The sequence below is a fragment of the Ruditapes philippinarum genome, unplaced genomic scaffold (genome assembly GCF_026571515.1).
Source record: "Ruditapes philippinarum isolate M1 unplaced genomic scaffold, ASM2657151v2 ctg169_1_1_1_1, whole genome shotgun sequence".
NCBI lineage: Eukaryota > Metazoa > Mollusca > Bivalvia > Venerida > Veneridae > Ruditapes > Ruditapes philippinarum.
The window spans coordinates 177616-193694 of NW_026863853.1; the positions used below are offsets into that span (position 1 = coordinate 177616).

General features: G+C 31.8%; 1 protein-coding gene across 1 annotated transcript; it reads left to right on the top strand.

Annotated features, from left to right (window-relative positions):
• The first annotated feature begins 8123 nt into the window (after window positions 1-8123).
• LOC132723530 (uncharacterized) lies at window positions 8124-15105 on the top strand. The gene is made up of 5 exons (XM_060708260.1): window positions 8124-8284; window positions 10824-10861; window positions 11067-11260; window positions 12024-12134; window positions 12340-15105. The coding sequence occupies exons 1-5, from the start codon at window positions 8199-8201 to the stop codon at window positions 13360-13362; spliced, it is 1452 nt and encodes a 483-aa protein (XP_060564243.1). The 5' UTR covers window positions 8124-8198; the 3' UTR covers window positions 13363-15105.
• The last annotated feature ends 974 nt before the right edge of the window (window positions 15106-16079 follow it).

The following is a 16079-nucleotide window of genomic DNA, read 5'->3' on the forward strand; positions in this document are numbered from 1 at the left end:
ATGAAGTTGAAAAGAAATTATCAATAAATAACTGTACATAAATATATAAAGGGAAAATTATTTAACGGTACTTTTATCGTCGAAATCTTGTTTAAACAACAGGCAATCACAGAAATTATTTAATATTTGTGAGATAAAAACACAATTCTATGGTCATATGAAATTGAAATGTCTATACATATGTGATATTTCCGATGAAAACACTGTGATATCATCATGGTTGCATATTTGCGAAAACCCACGTTGATGATTTTAATCAGATTGACGTGAATTGCATATCTGATTTTGAAAAAAAAATCATGGTTAAAATAGGACAAAAATCAATAGAAAACAACAACAACAACACTACTACCAACAAACAACCCGATACGGCTTTAGTAAGTTGTCATAAAGACAAGTTAAATTGTATTTTAAATTTAATAACATCAATTTGTTTGCATGCAATTATTTTAGATATTACTAAATGATCATATGTCCAAATTTTGTTTGATTACCAGTATATAAACTTATTATAATATACATTGTCTTTATTTTTGAACAAAGTTTCAAAGTTAATTGGCAAATCAGTACAAAAACCTTTGGCCATACATACATACATACATACATACATTCATACATACACTTTACTACACTACACTACACTACACTACACTACACTACACTACACTACACTACACTACACTACACTACACTACACTACACTACACTACACTACACTACACTACACTACACTACACTACACTACACTACACTACACTACACTACACTACACTACACTACACTACACTACACTACACTACACTACACATCACATCACATCACATCACATCACATCACATCACATCACATCACATCACATACATACATACATACATACATACATACATACATACATACATACATACATACATACATACATACATACATACATACATACATACATGTACATACATACATACATAACATAACATAACATAACATAACATAACATAACATAACATAACATAACATAACATAACATAACATAACATAACAAAATACTAAATCACTAAAAGTGTACTAACAACTAAAATGCAACAGAAGCTAAAGATAGTTAAGATAATTGGCCAATGAGTGACTTTTTGGAAACAATAATTTTTAACACCGGTCTCCAAAAATAAAAAGCTTCTGAGAAATAATTATAAAAGCGTTTCTGGACCATCAGTGGGCCTTTAATTGTGTGATGTGTTTAAACAGAGGTGTGTGAAGACATATTTCGCATCTTCGTCAATTAGAGTTGTGATAAAATAACCACATAATATAGTTAATACCTTTTTGTTAATTTATGCGAATTTTCTGTTTTTAGCCATGTTTAATTTCTTAGATTTTGTAGCTTTTCGACAACAAGTATGATGAGGTGTCAATAGTATCTATTCCCTAATAATAGTAACCCGAATATATGTTTTTAGAAAAATGTAGCAGTTTTGTTAGAGGTGCCTTTCAGCGGTTATTGCAGACTTTTAATATTATGTTAATGCATGTACATTGGTCGGTTTTGGAGTTTATGGGCACAAACGTATCTGTTTATAAATTCATGTTTATGTTACATTTGTTTTGGTGAATGGTATACATATTGTTACTGGTGTATATAAACAAGAATTATAAGAAAACGGAAATTGCCACCTGACAAATCTTTCAAATACTTAGGTAAGAGTAAAACTAATTTCCTACAGTAAAATACAGTGAATAAAAATGTAAATAGTTCCTGGCAAAAGACAGGAAGCCATACAACTAACAAAACTTGCGGTACAAGAAAAAACAGTAAGTACCATATAATTGATGGAATACAAAATTTTCAAACATATCTTCATTTGACAGGGACAGGTGATATATTTATGCATACGTAAAAAACCTGGAATTTTCCTGCTGTCAAAATGCCTCCTTATGTTAAAAACACGGGCATGAGCTCTCTGAATGAGCTATTTGCTATGAAGAAAAACCTAGCATATGAGACTAAGTTCGAGCACCGACTCTCTTCTATGATGAAGGATTTCTTTCACAAAAAGGAGAATTTAAAGCAAGATATTCGTATGGTTTATAACGACTTGCAATCGATAAAATTATCTACTGGATATTCTCTTAGTGAGGTAAATGATTTTTTTATATATATTTCTCTAAGATCTTGTAAATCCAAAACGTTATGTCAGCAACAGGACAACAGTTACTGTTCCTTCGTCGAAATTACAAGCTTTAATTAACATTCTCTCATTAGATACCTTGTATTTCATATTTTTTCCCATAAACATACGAGTATAACTGTACCGAATAACAGCTATTCAAGACAGATCTGATATTATCAAACAATTTACTTTTGCAGAGCAAGGACTTTTAAGTTATCTTATAATTCACTAAGCAGGTCTGAATATAAAAAAAAACTGTTTGCATCTGCACCGTAACAAGCGAGCAGTGATTTTGTTCTTCTGCAGTATCCTGCGCAAATCATTCGTTCTTTTTTTTTTCTTTAAGCGTCTGTGCTCTTATGCACGCGATCATAACATTGCTATAAATAGAATATATGATTTTGATGATAAGTAATGGTGTAAATTAATTTGTTTTATCTGATAAAGGCGGAATCAGCAAGAAGTGCGGACAGACTGCGCAGACGACCCAGTGCACCAACCATCTACCTCCCACCTGTCGGTGTACGTCTTGTTCAGAAGTATATCGGGGTGGACGTCAGACGACAGTCTCTAATGGGGGAGCGTTCTCCTGGTAGACAGCAACGGACGTTAGACAGTATATTAAATCAAACAATCGGAGTAGGTGAGGCAAACAGTAAGTATAAAACGGATACAGTGAAGGAAACAACAACCAAGAGTACGGCCAAAGAAACAAGGAAAGTAGAAATTCTGGTAAATAGTCACGAAGAGGACACTAAAATAGAACACCACATGGGCCTTAAGCTGAGAGAACAAACTGACAATATTGTTGATAAATCAGTTTCCAACACATTCCCTGAAGTAACAGGAAGTCAAGAAGATGGAAATTCTTTCCTTCAACGTAACGAGATACCACTAGATGGCAGCACCGTACTGAGTTTGAACGAAGCTACTCGGCACGAAAATACCATGTCTAATGCAGAAGAGATCACTCATCCTGAAGCGGTCAACGACACTGCACACACCTTAAATGCTGTAACATCAGAAGCGAAAGATGATAAAGAAAAAATATTGATTGATACGGATTATAATTTGACTGAAAGGCGTTCGAGTCGATCAACATTTAGAGGACGCAGTTCGACACGATTGCCCTCACAGTCAAATGCACTCTTTAAATACAACCAAGGTGTTGCAGGTCTTTCAAAACGTAAAAGTAACATCAAAAACTTTTATTTAGATTACGGCGATGGAAAACTGCACGACCCTATGGAAATACCTAAGGTAAAAGACTGTTCCAGGCCATGGTGTAACCCACATTGTAAAACATGTCGGAATAGAACGTATTCCAGACCATGCTTCGTATTGATTCCTGCTGAAGAAAATGTCCGTAAACGGCAAATTCCCCAGGATAAACGTAGACCGTCCATGTTTCCTAAATATTTAGGTTCTCAAATGAAAGATCAAACTGGGAATACTCAAAACGATGGCGAAAAGAATGACAACAGTCTCTCCTTTTCGAAAGATACTTCAAATAAAATAGAAACATTACAAAAAGCAAATGCAAACGGTAATGAAAACATTGAGCCCACTCATGATTTAATTTTAAACGAAGAGGAAAGCAAAGATGAGAAAAATGACGACGCTATTGCAGCAACTGATAAATCTTTACATCAAAACATTGGAAAGCACACTAAAGGTTACAGTAAAAAACGTATGAATGAGCTTGCTATGCCACGGGGCGGGCCACCAGCTGAAGTTCGTTTTTCAAAGATGTCACTGCGCAAGAAACAAGAGCAGCTTATTGAAGACGAAAGAACAAAAGCTCTAACAGAATATGAAAGTGAAAACCTGATAAAAATCCAGGGGAAAATATCGATGTTTTTAGCACTGCTCAATCAACAAGAACTCATGGGAAAACCTGTGAAGATGGTCGATATTCCAGTCAGAATGGATGCCATTATTAGCGATACGTCAAAGAATAAAAAGGGTAAACGAAAACGACAAAGAAATGTTCATTTCAACTCGCGACCAAGATTATTATCATGATATCTTTGCTGCAACTATGGTAGAATATTGTTGAGACATCATATCTATTATACATGTATACTGAAGTATACTGAAGTGTTAGATAGCTTATCTTTGAAAACCACAGGCTCTACCAATATCATTGTACTGGTATATGAATAGACATGTGTTATTAAAATGTATATATGTATATGTGTGGGTTAAATAACAGAGACTTGCTTTGTTAAAATGTCTTTTTAGAAATGACCACAAGGTTAGAATAATTAGATAGCTTATATTTTGAAATTGATGCAGTTTGTTTGTTTAGCTTTAGAACTTTTGGTGCAGTCCTAGTTTAAAAATGAAAAAGTTCTCATCTATGTATTCGTGATCATTTTTTATGTATAAGAGAACAAATTTACAGATAATAAAGATTAAAGGAACTCCACTGAGGTTTTTGACATGACGGGACTGGAGATAATTTTCCAAGATTAATTTGATGTAGTTCTAGCCTGAGAACTTGTGTCCAAAATTTCAGATCATTCGCTCGCTTCGTTTTACCAGATTAATAGTGAAAACGGACCCAAAACAGAAAAGCGTTGCAACGCTTTTTTACTCAAATCGGGCAAAGAATAGCACAAAAATCACCATTTTCAATTTATTCCTGAATATATTTCGCATATATGTCTGTTTAAAATGCCTCAGTTGATCTATGTAAGAAACTCAAATTTTATGTCTTTAGGATTTTTCACATCAATGGAGTTCCTTTAAAGTATAATGAGCAGACTGCCGACTATTATTTGAAGTAACTGACTATCAGACATTAAAACAATATTAACAGTATTGAAAACAGCATAGATATCAACTTTCAGGTGTTTAACAAACTTTAGTGATATATTTACATTTGTATATTGCCATGCTATTTATTAAAGTATAGGTTGTGGCAACAACACTTCTTGTCATTTATCCTAAAAGGATGTTTTATCTGTGATATTTTATACATCTTATATTTAGAAATATATAATACAAACAACACCATATTGAATGTCAATGGAAGCGGGAGGGACTGTATATTCATTCAACATGTAAATTCTGATTGATGGGCTTTCGTCAAAGATGGCCTTGCCCTACACTTGATTTTGAACAATTATAGAACAAGCTCCTTCTCTAATTGCCAACAGCACAAAGTCATGTCATGATCCAGACTTGAGATCAATGGAGGCTTACACAATATTTTAACATATAAAATAGATATGAATAATGTGTGTTGCTGGTGGTTGATGAAAATATTAAAAAGGTTCGAGTTTCAAACGATGGCCCGGGGATGGCTCTTGGTGCGCATTATTACAACAGACGAGACTTGGTGATAATGCTATACAAGAGTGTATTTGCGATGATTCAATAGCACGTTATAATATAATTAATGGTAAAGACGTGGTGGTATGATAGAGAAATAGCGATAGTTCGATCAATGACATGATCATGTCTCCGTCATCATTTGTTTCCATATGATGTTTTGAACATAATTCACAGCAGTTTTGGCCAAGCTGATCATTAAAAAGCACATTATGCCTAAAAAACGAACAATTTTTACTTCTTAAGAAATGGGCTTATATAATTTTATAACATTTAAATAACGGTTTTAGAGCATGTTATAGATGCTTGTTACCATAACAGTAAAATAATTTGTCACCAAAGAAGGATTATGTAAACAAAAGAGTATTTTGACTTCCATACAAATTACTTATTCACTTTAAGTGTACTTTTTGCCAAAAGCAACAGATGGAAAAAATGGTTCAGGTAGTTGGCCAAGGAGTAACTTTTGGAATCTATAAAAAATACACCAAATATAAAAAGCTTTTAAGAAATAAAAATATAAGCATTTCCGTGGCATAATTGTTACTTTTTACCGTTATAGTCATTTAATCAAGACTGACGAATTTGACCAAGTGTCATATTCGACAAACTGTCGTATTCGATGAGATGTCTTTCGGCGAAATGTTGTGCACCGGGTGAAGACTCTCTTGGAAAAAGGCGCCCACAATAATGAAAAAATATTCATTGTTGAAGGAACTAAGAACATTTACAATACTGTCTTAAAGTTAGAACGTTGCCGTATATATGTGTAAAATTAAGTGGCAGTAAACCAACGCACGGAATAACATATATATATAAAGTTTGTTAAAACTCTGTCAACCCAATAGTTGAATATAAAAGGTCGCCATAAATAGGACACCTTTATGATTGCTTTCTAGCACCCTTCGTTGCTCGACACTAAGGCCACTTCTTTTTGTTTTCTTGGTTTACAATTTTTTTTTTCAAAATTGTCCACTGCGTGGTCGAAAAAAAAAAAAAAAAAAAAAAAAACTCAAAAAGGTCCATAGGGTATATTGTAAAAAAAAAAAATCTTGTATGGTGCACATAAAACACTATTTTGTCAAAAATAGTGTCATTCTTCTATTGATTCAAACAGACTACAAAATCTAGTTGAATGCGACATTTTATAGGCACATTTTGCCTTAGAAATCCATTTGTATTGTTCAGAAATGTCAGATACGTGTTGAATAGCATGTAAGATGTTTACCAACTGAACAAAGTAGTGCTGAACCAAAGGCAAAAGTATCGGACCTGGGAAGAAAAAATATGACCAGATTGATAAAAAAAAACCTGTGTTCATCTTAAAAGTGTAAAAAAACAACACTTATAGTATATTTTTAAAGGGGGTCATTATATACATTTTTGTTGTTGTTTTTTTAACACTTTTAAGATGAACACAGGTTTTTTTTTATCAATCTGGTCATATTTTTTTCATCCCAGGTCCGATACTTTTGCCTGTGTGCTGAACGTGAAGTAATGTATCATAAAACGTAGCAAAATGTAAACAAAAATAGTATTTTAACTTCCATACAAAATACTAATTCACTATAATTATACCACAAATAAAAAAGTTTTTGAGAAATAAAATTAATAGCATTTATGAGACATTATGGGCATTTAAAGATCCTGTACATAACTCATTTTTTATGATTTTATATCATTAATATAATGCTCAAATGAAGATTTATCAATATTGTAAGTTCCAAACAGCATTATTTGTAAATATATTACCGAGTTTTCTATAAAGTCAAAGACAAATTTTTCAATAAGAAATGAATGCATATATTTTAATGATTACAAATGTATTTGCAGTACATATTTTACACATTCTTCGATGTTTGAAAATTGTTTTAGAAGCATAATTATATACATATATAAAATTTCACTGAAGTGTGGTAACAACCTAAATTACAACATACAAAATCTTTAAGTTCTCTTTTTTTGCTTTCTTTATATTTGTCAAATTTTTAAGATAAAGATTTGAAATAGCATAATCTATCATATAGAAATAAAATGAACACTGATTGACTAAGAAATGCCCTGCGAAATGATATAATAGTTATATAGTATGATTGCTCCTGATATTTGACTAAGAATATGAATATGTGTTTTGATGAGTTAACCAGATATTTGATGTTTAATTTTAATTAACTATGAAAAAAATAAGTAAGTAAGCGCACATAGTTTAATTGTTAGCCACTTTAATCAAGAGTTAGTAATGCCATAATGTGGCAGTAGATCTAACTTAATTGCGTATAAAAACTAATCTTTCATATATATACATGTAATTATCATTTCAAAATGAAATATATATCTTTCTTTTAATATAAATATCAAGTATCTTGTCAAATTTTCACATTTTAATTGAAACATGACTGCCAATTTGGAGACATAATTATTGACCTGCCGTAAGCTTAGATTTGAATCGATAAGTGTTTTGACTGTCACACGCGAGAGCTAGACGTATTACGTAATAGGTGTCTGTGCTCGACAATGATGTCTGGACACTCTCCTTTGTTGGAGGTTATTGGGGTCATTTAGGTATGTTGAGAAAAGTATTAGAAGTTTGATTGGCTAGAAAGAATTCGGTCATCCAATCAGATTATTCGTAACTTTTCCGGACAGTCTGTCTACAAACAAAATGTCGGTGACTGGGGACGAAAACAACAGGGAACCCTAATGTTTTGCAATCTCTTTAACTGCCGACTTGATGCAGTAATAAAGAAGAAAACAATGGTGCTATTTTCGGTGACATTTGTTAGACAGTAAGTGGATTTAACTAAATTTAGTAAAATACGCGTGCTTTTCTAATAACGACCTGGATCGACTGGCTGTGGCAAAAACAGTTTTATAAATATGTCGGTCCTTGTTTACGTTGCACTCATTAATATCAGTTATTATGAGCGTATTTCTTATTCATCTTAACTAGAAACTGTTGTTTTATTGAAGAAATATGTATGTTTCTTTCAAGTAACTGCTTGTAGTCCCTGTAATACGCATGGAACACATCTTGTGCTTTTGATTCTGTTGGTTGACTTGGCCAATTTACATTTTATTCATGCTGATTTCTTGTTTCAATAACATACATGTATGTTTTCCAATTGGTTTCCAATCAATGCAGCTAGAAATCTTTCTTGGTATACTGATCATCAACTGTCTTGAAAAAAACAAAATGTCAATGCAATGAATTTTAAGTCGCTTATTTGTATTTTATGAGTTATAACTTTGGTCAATGATTGACTTAAACTTATATCAGCCTGACTCAGTCATAATACCATTCGTCATACAGTTCATGGTCAATCATTGAAACTGACAATTCAGCAACCATTGGATTAAAGAAAATAAACAATAAACGAAAAAAATTAGAAATATATATATTATTTATTATATATGTAACATATACACCATGTGATTGTCATGCCGCAGTAATTCCATTCATGATTCATAAGTCTGAATAATTTCAATCGTTATACACCTATGATTTGCTGTATAAGGTAAACAATTTGCTAATGAAAATTACTTTATTTAAAGAAATTAAATGGATTAAAAGCAACAATATTATTTGCAGGCACATTGTATAGGGTCGAGTATAGCTGCTGACTGTGATTTTTTTCTCCAATTTTCAAATCAACCCTTGGCTTTCGAAAGGGGAAAATATTGTGCAATAAAATAGAAAAGGGGGAAAACCTGAAATCAAATTCCAACAACTGAAAATGTAATTTACCCACACATTTTATATAAAATGTTGATTTCAATTAAATTTAACATGCATGGTACATAGCAGAGGCTATCTATAAGGCAGATTTCTGTCTTCTAGCTGATATTAGTCAGATGCTGTTAAGTCATAATTCTGGTCAGGAAGGGCACAAGGCATTTTGGGGGAAAATATAAGCATTTTTAGCAGAAATTTTATCTATTTTGGGCTAGGGGAAACAGCTTTATTCGCCTGTAAAATGCAGTGAAAAGAATCACTGGCTGAAAATATATCAGGACATTCAAGGTTGGCAAAATTGGATTTTGTCTTACTTCACCTTTTTATGTATATATCTGTACAGTTTTCCTCAGATTTGTCATAAAAATAATTAACAATCAGCTGTACTACAGAACTGTTCAAACAGTCAAACCAAACTGTAAAAGGCTGGAGAAGAATGTCTCGATGTGCCATTATTACACAGCTATTTTGCATATTCATCTTAGAAACCACTCTGGCAACAATAAATAAATAACAGTATAACTATCTCTTGCACAAAGTTTATTAACCTACATTGTTTCAAGGGGATAAATCTCTCTTTTTTATTACTGTTTATTTTCTAATCACATATTACTCTTCTTTTTCTTAGAATGTATAGCCATGTATCAATATCTAAGCATTGTATCACAATACTGTATTGACTAATACAATAATCATTAGTCATCAAGGGCATTATGATATCAGACCATTTCTAATATTGTGATGAGTAAAAAAAAAGCTATTGAACCATCAAGGGTTATCCACTAGCATAACCACATTCATATTCACTGTTATAAAAACATAAACAGTTATCAAAATAAAAAAGTTAATAAAGACAATAAACATCAAAATATGAAAAAATGTACATCAACATGATTTAATACTCAACAGTGTACCATATGCATGAGTTACAATGTTTAATGGTTTGATAAGTTTTTGCTAGCTAAGATTTCATTTGTTTTTTTATATATTTCAAGTAGAAAAAGATACTTTGTAAAACATTCAAAGTTAAAACATTCAAAATAGCAGTGTCAAGGACATTAACCGAACAATTTTATTTGTTACTTTATTTTACTTACCATCTCTACTTGTTTAACTGATGATTTTCTACTGCTATCAAAACTTAAACAACACAGAAAAATGAATTTTCTTTTCCACTAGATAATGATTTGAAGTTTTCTTCATTGCTAAGATATTTCAGCAAGAGTTGATTTTATATATACACTAACCTTGAGTTATGGTCAGATAACAATTTATAATTTGTTTGACTAAGAATATTTTCCAAATTTTATCAAAAAACTGTCTCAGATATTCATTTCAAACTTCAAATACTTGCTCACTTTTAAAGGTGGGTAAGCTGCTATGCACTTTTGCTGAATTATACCCCCTTTTCTACTTTGCTTTGATCATACTTTCCAGCTCTTTGAAAACTGGATCTTGCTGTCTGCTGACTGGTTTTGTTTTAAAATAAAACATAGAAGTGTTACAAAGTTATAGATTAGCAGATACACCATACTGAAATGGTAGAGAAAACAAATTATATATCTAATGTTACTATTTTTTTGCTTTTTCAGTGGGGAAACCCTGTATAACAGAAGAAGCATAATTCAAGGTATGTAATATCCATTGATTTAAATGGAAATGTGCATGATAGCCAGAGAAGATTACATTATGATTAGTTTTTATATGTCAGAGATTAATTTCATTACAATAAAAATCTTATAAAGATTTCTATTCTTTTAATGAAAAGAAATATTGTTTACTTTTAAGACAAAGAGATATGTAATGTTTCACTGAATTATTAATTGATATTGTAGGACAAACAGACATACCATTGTCTTCTCTCGGGGAGCAGCAAGCTCAGCTAGTAGCAGAAAGGTTACAGAATGAGAGGTTTACACACATATTCTCTAGTGACCTTTCCAGAGCTTATGAGACAGCAAGGGCAATTTCAGATAATAACAAAGTTTGCAGATGTGACATAACGCTGGACAAAAGATTAAGAGAAAGGGTAATTAAAATAACATGCTATTTCATTTACATAATGATAGTGGTGGTGTTGATGAACATCACTATTCATGATGATGATATTTAACTTGCATCTATGCATTTATATCTGTTAGATTTTTTTTTCATCTTGGACAGCTTGTATATATGGAATATTGTTGCAATTGGTTACAACACCATAAGCATTTGTCATGCCCAGCTATAGTTTCAGTTAGTTTTAAAAGTTCTTGAATTTCCTGAATGGACTTTCAATTGCATCTTGAAAGGGTCTATTGGCAATTCTATGGTATTACAACTGTTCAAAGTTGGTCAGGCAGCAGTATAAAATCTAGTTAGATTTCACAGAGGTTCAGACCTGCCGGGGTCTTTATTTGACAAAGGCTTTGCAGTGTCATTAAAATAATTGTAAGGGACAAGGGGACAGTTATGGTTGTCAATTTCTGATAATGACCGTTATCCTATCATTACTTTTTGAAATTACCTTACACTATCTTGATTTTATTTCTTTGAAAAGCTACACAATTGATTGAATGAATACGTTTTTGTTGTACTTTCTACATAGGTACATTCACTACAACTTATCAGATCTCTTGATTTAAATGTTGTGTAGTCAGAAAGAGAAAATCACCATGCAACATGTTTTATTAACGAGTTATTGTCCGATGAGGATACAGTTTGATATTTAGATTAAAGTCACCTGCAAATGAAAAATGAATATAAGTTAAATGAAAGCTATATCTCTTATATTTTTTGAAAACTATTTACAGAGATTTGGATCAGCGGAGGGCAAAACGTCAAAGGAATTACTTATATCAGCTAAGAAGGCAAAGAGAAGATATGCAGACTACACTCCTCCTGGAGCAGAATCAGTGGCACAGGTAAAACTGCTTTACTTATTATGTCATTAATTAAGGTGTTTGCTGTAATTCTAGCTGATTTTGTGCTTCTTAATCTTTATGGATTTTAAAGTGTTTAATACACAATAGAACAGTTATTGATCTTTATTCAGAATTATAAAACCCATATGAAGCATACTTTAATTACTAATATGTTAACTGTTATGAATAACTTTCTTTTTTGCAGGTTCAAGAAAGAGCTCAGTTATTTTTTAAAGACCTGTGTAAAATTTGTGCCAGTTTATCTGAATGCAATGACTCGATGTATACACCAGCAAAGATAAAGCGTCGCAATGGAGGAAGTTTAGGAAGACACAGTCGTCAAAGTAAACGACTACAAATAAGTGGCCGTAGCCAGTCTTTCTGTGGTTCTGGAAATGTTCAAAACTTTATCAATGAAATTAATTTGTCCGCTGACTTTGATGATGAAGAAGACGAGAATAATTTCAACGAGAACTTTTGCAAACATGGAAGTTTCGTTTCTATGCAAGACAGTGAGAGCTCTGATTATACTGAAAAAGAAATTGAAGATTTTCAATATCGTGAATGTTTTCCAAGTAGTTCAGAAGACTCTAATCAGAGCAGTAGTGATCTCAAATCAAATGGCAGTTCTAAATCAGATGGATTAAGCAATTCTGAGACAGATGAACTTTCATCTTCATCATCGTCTTCGCTCAATCAAACTGGAACCGAATCAGATAGCACTTTACCAGACAACATTTCTCAATCTGTGCCAATGCTTGATTGTGAAATCCAGACTGTTCAGTTATATCGAAGGCGAACATTTCAGTCACCAAGTCCCGTAAAAAGAGTCTCAAAGGACATGGATACTAGTACAGAGTCTTGTTTCTGTCCAAACATTTCACTGTCACCATCTACACACCGTCTCTCAAGTATATCAAGTATTAGCTCAGGAAGAAACAGTAGTTTTGACGACACAGATGGACTGCCTACAACAATAGCCGATATTCTTGTAGTCAGTCATGGTGGATTTATCAAAGAGACAATGAAATATTTCGTGGATACTTTGGGTTGCAAGGTCCCTGGAATGAAAGGTCATGCACTCAAAGTTTGTCCAAATTGTAGCATATCTAAGTTTACAATCACTTTGGATGAAGATACACTAAACCCATCATTAACTTGCATAACAATTCATGATAAAGATCACCTGGCAGGGTTAGAAGTACCCGATGCCAAGGGAGAGTACTGAGTTTCATCTTCGCAAATATTGAATGTTATAATTTTTTATTAATTTATTATTTATGATGAAAACCTTGAGTTTTTGTGGTTTGAATTTCTTAACATATTTATAAATGTTGGTTATTGTTAATTTTATAAATACAGGGTTATCATTCTTACACATGGGATTTTGAAGGCTGTATATTTCTTCATACATTCACCTGCTTTTCTGCATGCCAAGTCACTGCATTTTGAAACAGAAAAAGAAAATTATAAATATTCCAAAGATGTAATTCTCGTTGTCTGAAACGTTAACTTAATTGTGCATGTAATTTTTGTGCTTAACTTTCTTCTAACAAGATTGTAAATTTTGTTGATTGGCACCCTAATTAAGTTTTGATGTAACTGTATAGTATGCAATTGTAACATAATAGTTATCCAGTGTTTTGCAAGATTATTTCAATATTTTTAAAATTGGGATGTATTTTTTTTGTTACTGTAAGTAAAGAGAAAGAAAAAGACTTAACTTTTACTTGGATGTAAAGGACAATTTATTTGTTTCAATGCACAAAATTTAATGTATGTTGTTAATTTTTTTCCTCTGTAAAACACTGGTCAATGATCATCAACCTTTAGAGTCTGAAATGAAAAATTTTTAACCATCGTTTGTAAAATGCTATTTTGCTGTTGTTGTCATTTGATTTTATTGAAATTTAAGTGCTTTATCCATTGCTGCGCAATAAATTGTTCATTTCTGCAAAAGTTTTACATTGTATATAATTTAGGTCTTTCCATCAAAGAACAAGCTATAACACTATAATCAGTTTATAAGTTTTAATTCTTAATTTTATATTAAAAATGATAATGAGTAAAGACGGAGAAGGATGATTTGTTATTGGATATTCCGCATATAAGGCTTAATCATTCTACATATTAGGGTTACTCAAATGTTCTTTTCTTGCACTGGCTTGAAAAAATATTGTAAAATTTTATAATCTTTCAATCAAGCTCTCTATGTTCTCCTCTTGTTTTGTAAGCTCAACTTAAACTTAGGCCTAATATCCTAAGTTAATTTGTTCTCAAAACATTTGTTAACAACAAAATATCAATTTTGTCTGACTTTAATCAGCTTGCATTGGTCATAAACAAAGTGCTGAAGTAGTCAGATACTGGAATTACTTCAAATTTTATTTTTTTTTCTTCATTTTTTATTATCTTTTGAACAGCAAGTTGAAGGAAAATATAGTTGTTGATATTCATGGTACATTGCTGTTCATGTGCTTACATATGTAATGACTGCAAACAAACATCCTTGTATAAATTAAAACTATACTATGATAATGAAGGTCTTGTTGATCTAATACAAATATTTCATTCAATAATTGTTAGATATATCCATATAATTCCAATTCATTAGCATTTTTGTTGTTAAAAAATAATGTGTAGTTAAATTATGATCATGTTATATTTATTAAAAAAAGGAAACCGTGTTCTTTTTTGTCGTTTTAACATATTGTGTATGTATTTTCATACAGGGTTATTTGATATGAATATTTTGATTTATACAAACTTCAGATTTAAGGAAAAACATTTTTTTTGGTCACAGAAATTCAAGGTTTGTTTATAAATGAAGAGTATAAACTGTATATGGTTAGAATCTGTGGAAATTATAAAACAATATATTTATATGTTTGAATTAAATTGTTAAAACACTTCAACTTTCTTGTACTTTAAAATGTATGTAATTTGAAGGCAATATCAATATCAAACAGTGTGCTTAAAGTTTGTTATTATGGTCTTCAATCCATTTTCAAAGAATGGGGAATTTTGGGATAAAGTATTTTACCAAATTATATAACGTTGTGTTTTCTGCCTCAAGTGCTGCAAATCTTCAACTGGTGATGTGAGGGGAAGAAAGAAAAGCATGAATATAGCACTGCTTCATACTATTACATTAGATGTTTGAGGGGCTTATTCATTAGCTCGACTTTTTTTTTTTGAAAAAAAAAAGAGGTATTGATATAGTCGCGGCGGCGTTGCCATTGTTGTCCGCAAACTTATACCTGGATCATAACTTTTATTGACTTCATACTTGGCCACAACAACCCTTGGGACAAGACCTTTCAGGAGCCCACTATAACCTTGACCTTCATCCATAAATGACCTTGACCTTCAAGGTCAAAAGTCCAAATTTTGCTTGTTCTTGCTATTATTGGCTGTAACTTTGTTATTTTTGAATGGATTGTCTTCAAACTTGAACATAATAATCTTCAAGGATATCCCTTAAAAAAAAACCAGACAGATCTTGACCTTCACTCATAAATGACCTTGACTTTGAAGGTCAATTTATTGAAATTTTCATTTGTTGGGCTATTATTGGCTGTTACTTTGTTATTTTTGAATGGGTTGTTTTCAAACTTGAACATAATAATCTTCAAGGATAACCCTTAAAAATAACCAGACATACCTTGACATTCACTCATAAATGACCTTGACTTTGAAGGTCAAATTATTGAAATTTTCATTGTTTTGGCTGTAACTGGCTGTAACTTTGCTATTATTGAAGGGATCAAGTTCATATTATAGTAGAACATTCTAAAGGACAAGACCTTGTTGTTTATCAAACACTTGGGCTCTTAAATGACCTTGACCTTGAAGGTTAAATAACTGAATTTTCTCAGATTTGTGCATTAAATGACCATATATATTTATTGGTGTGAGTGTATACATATATAGATAACTATCATC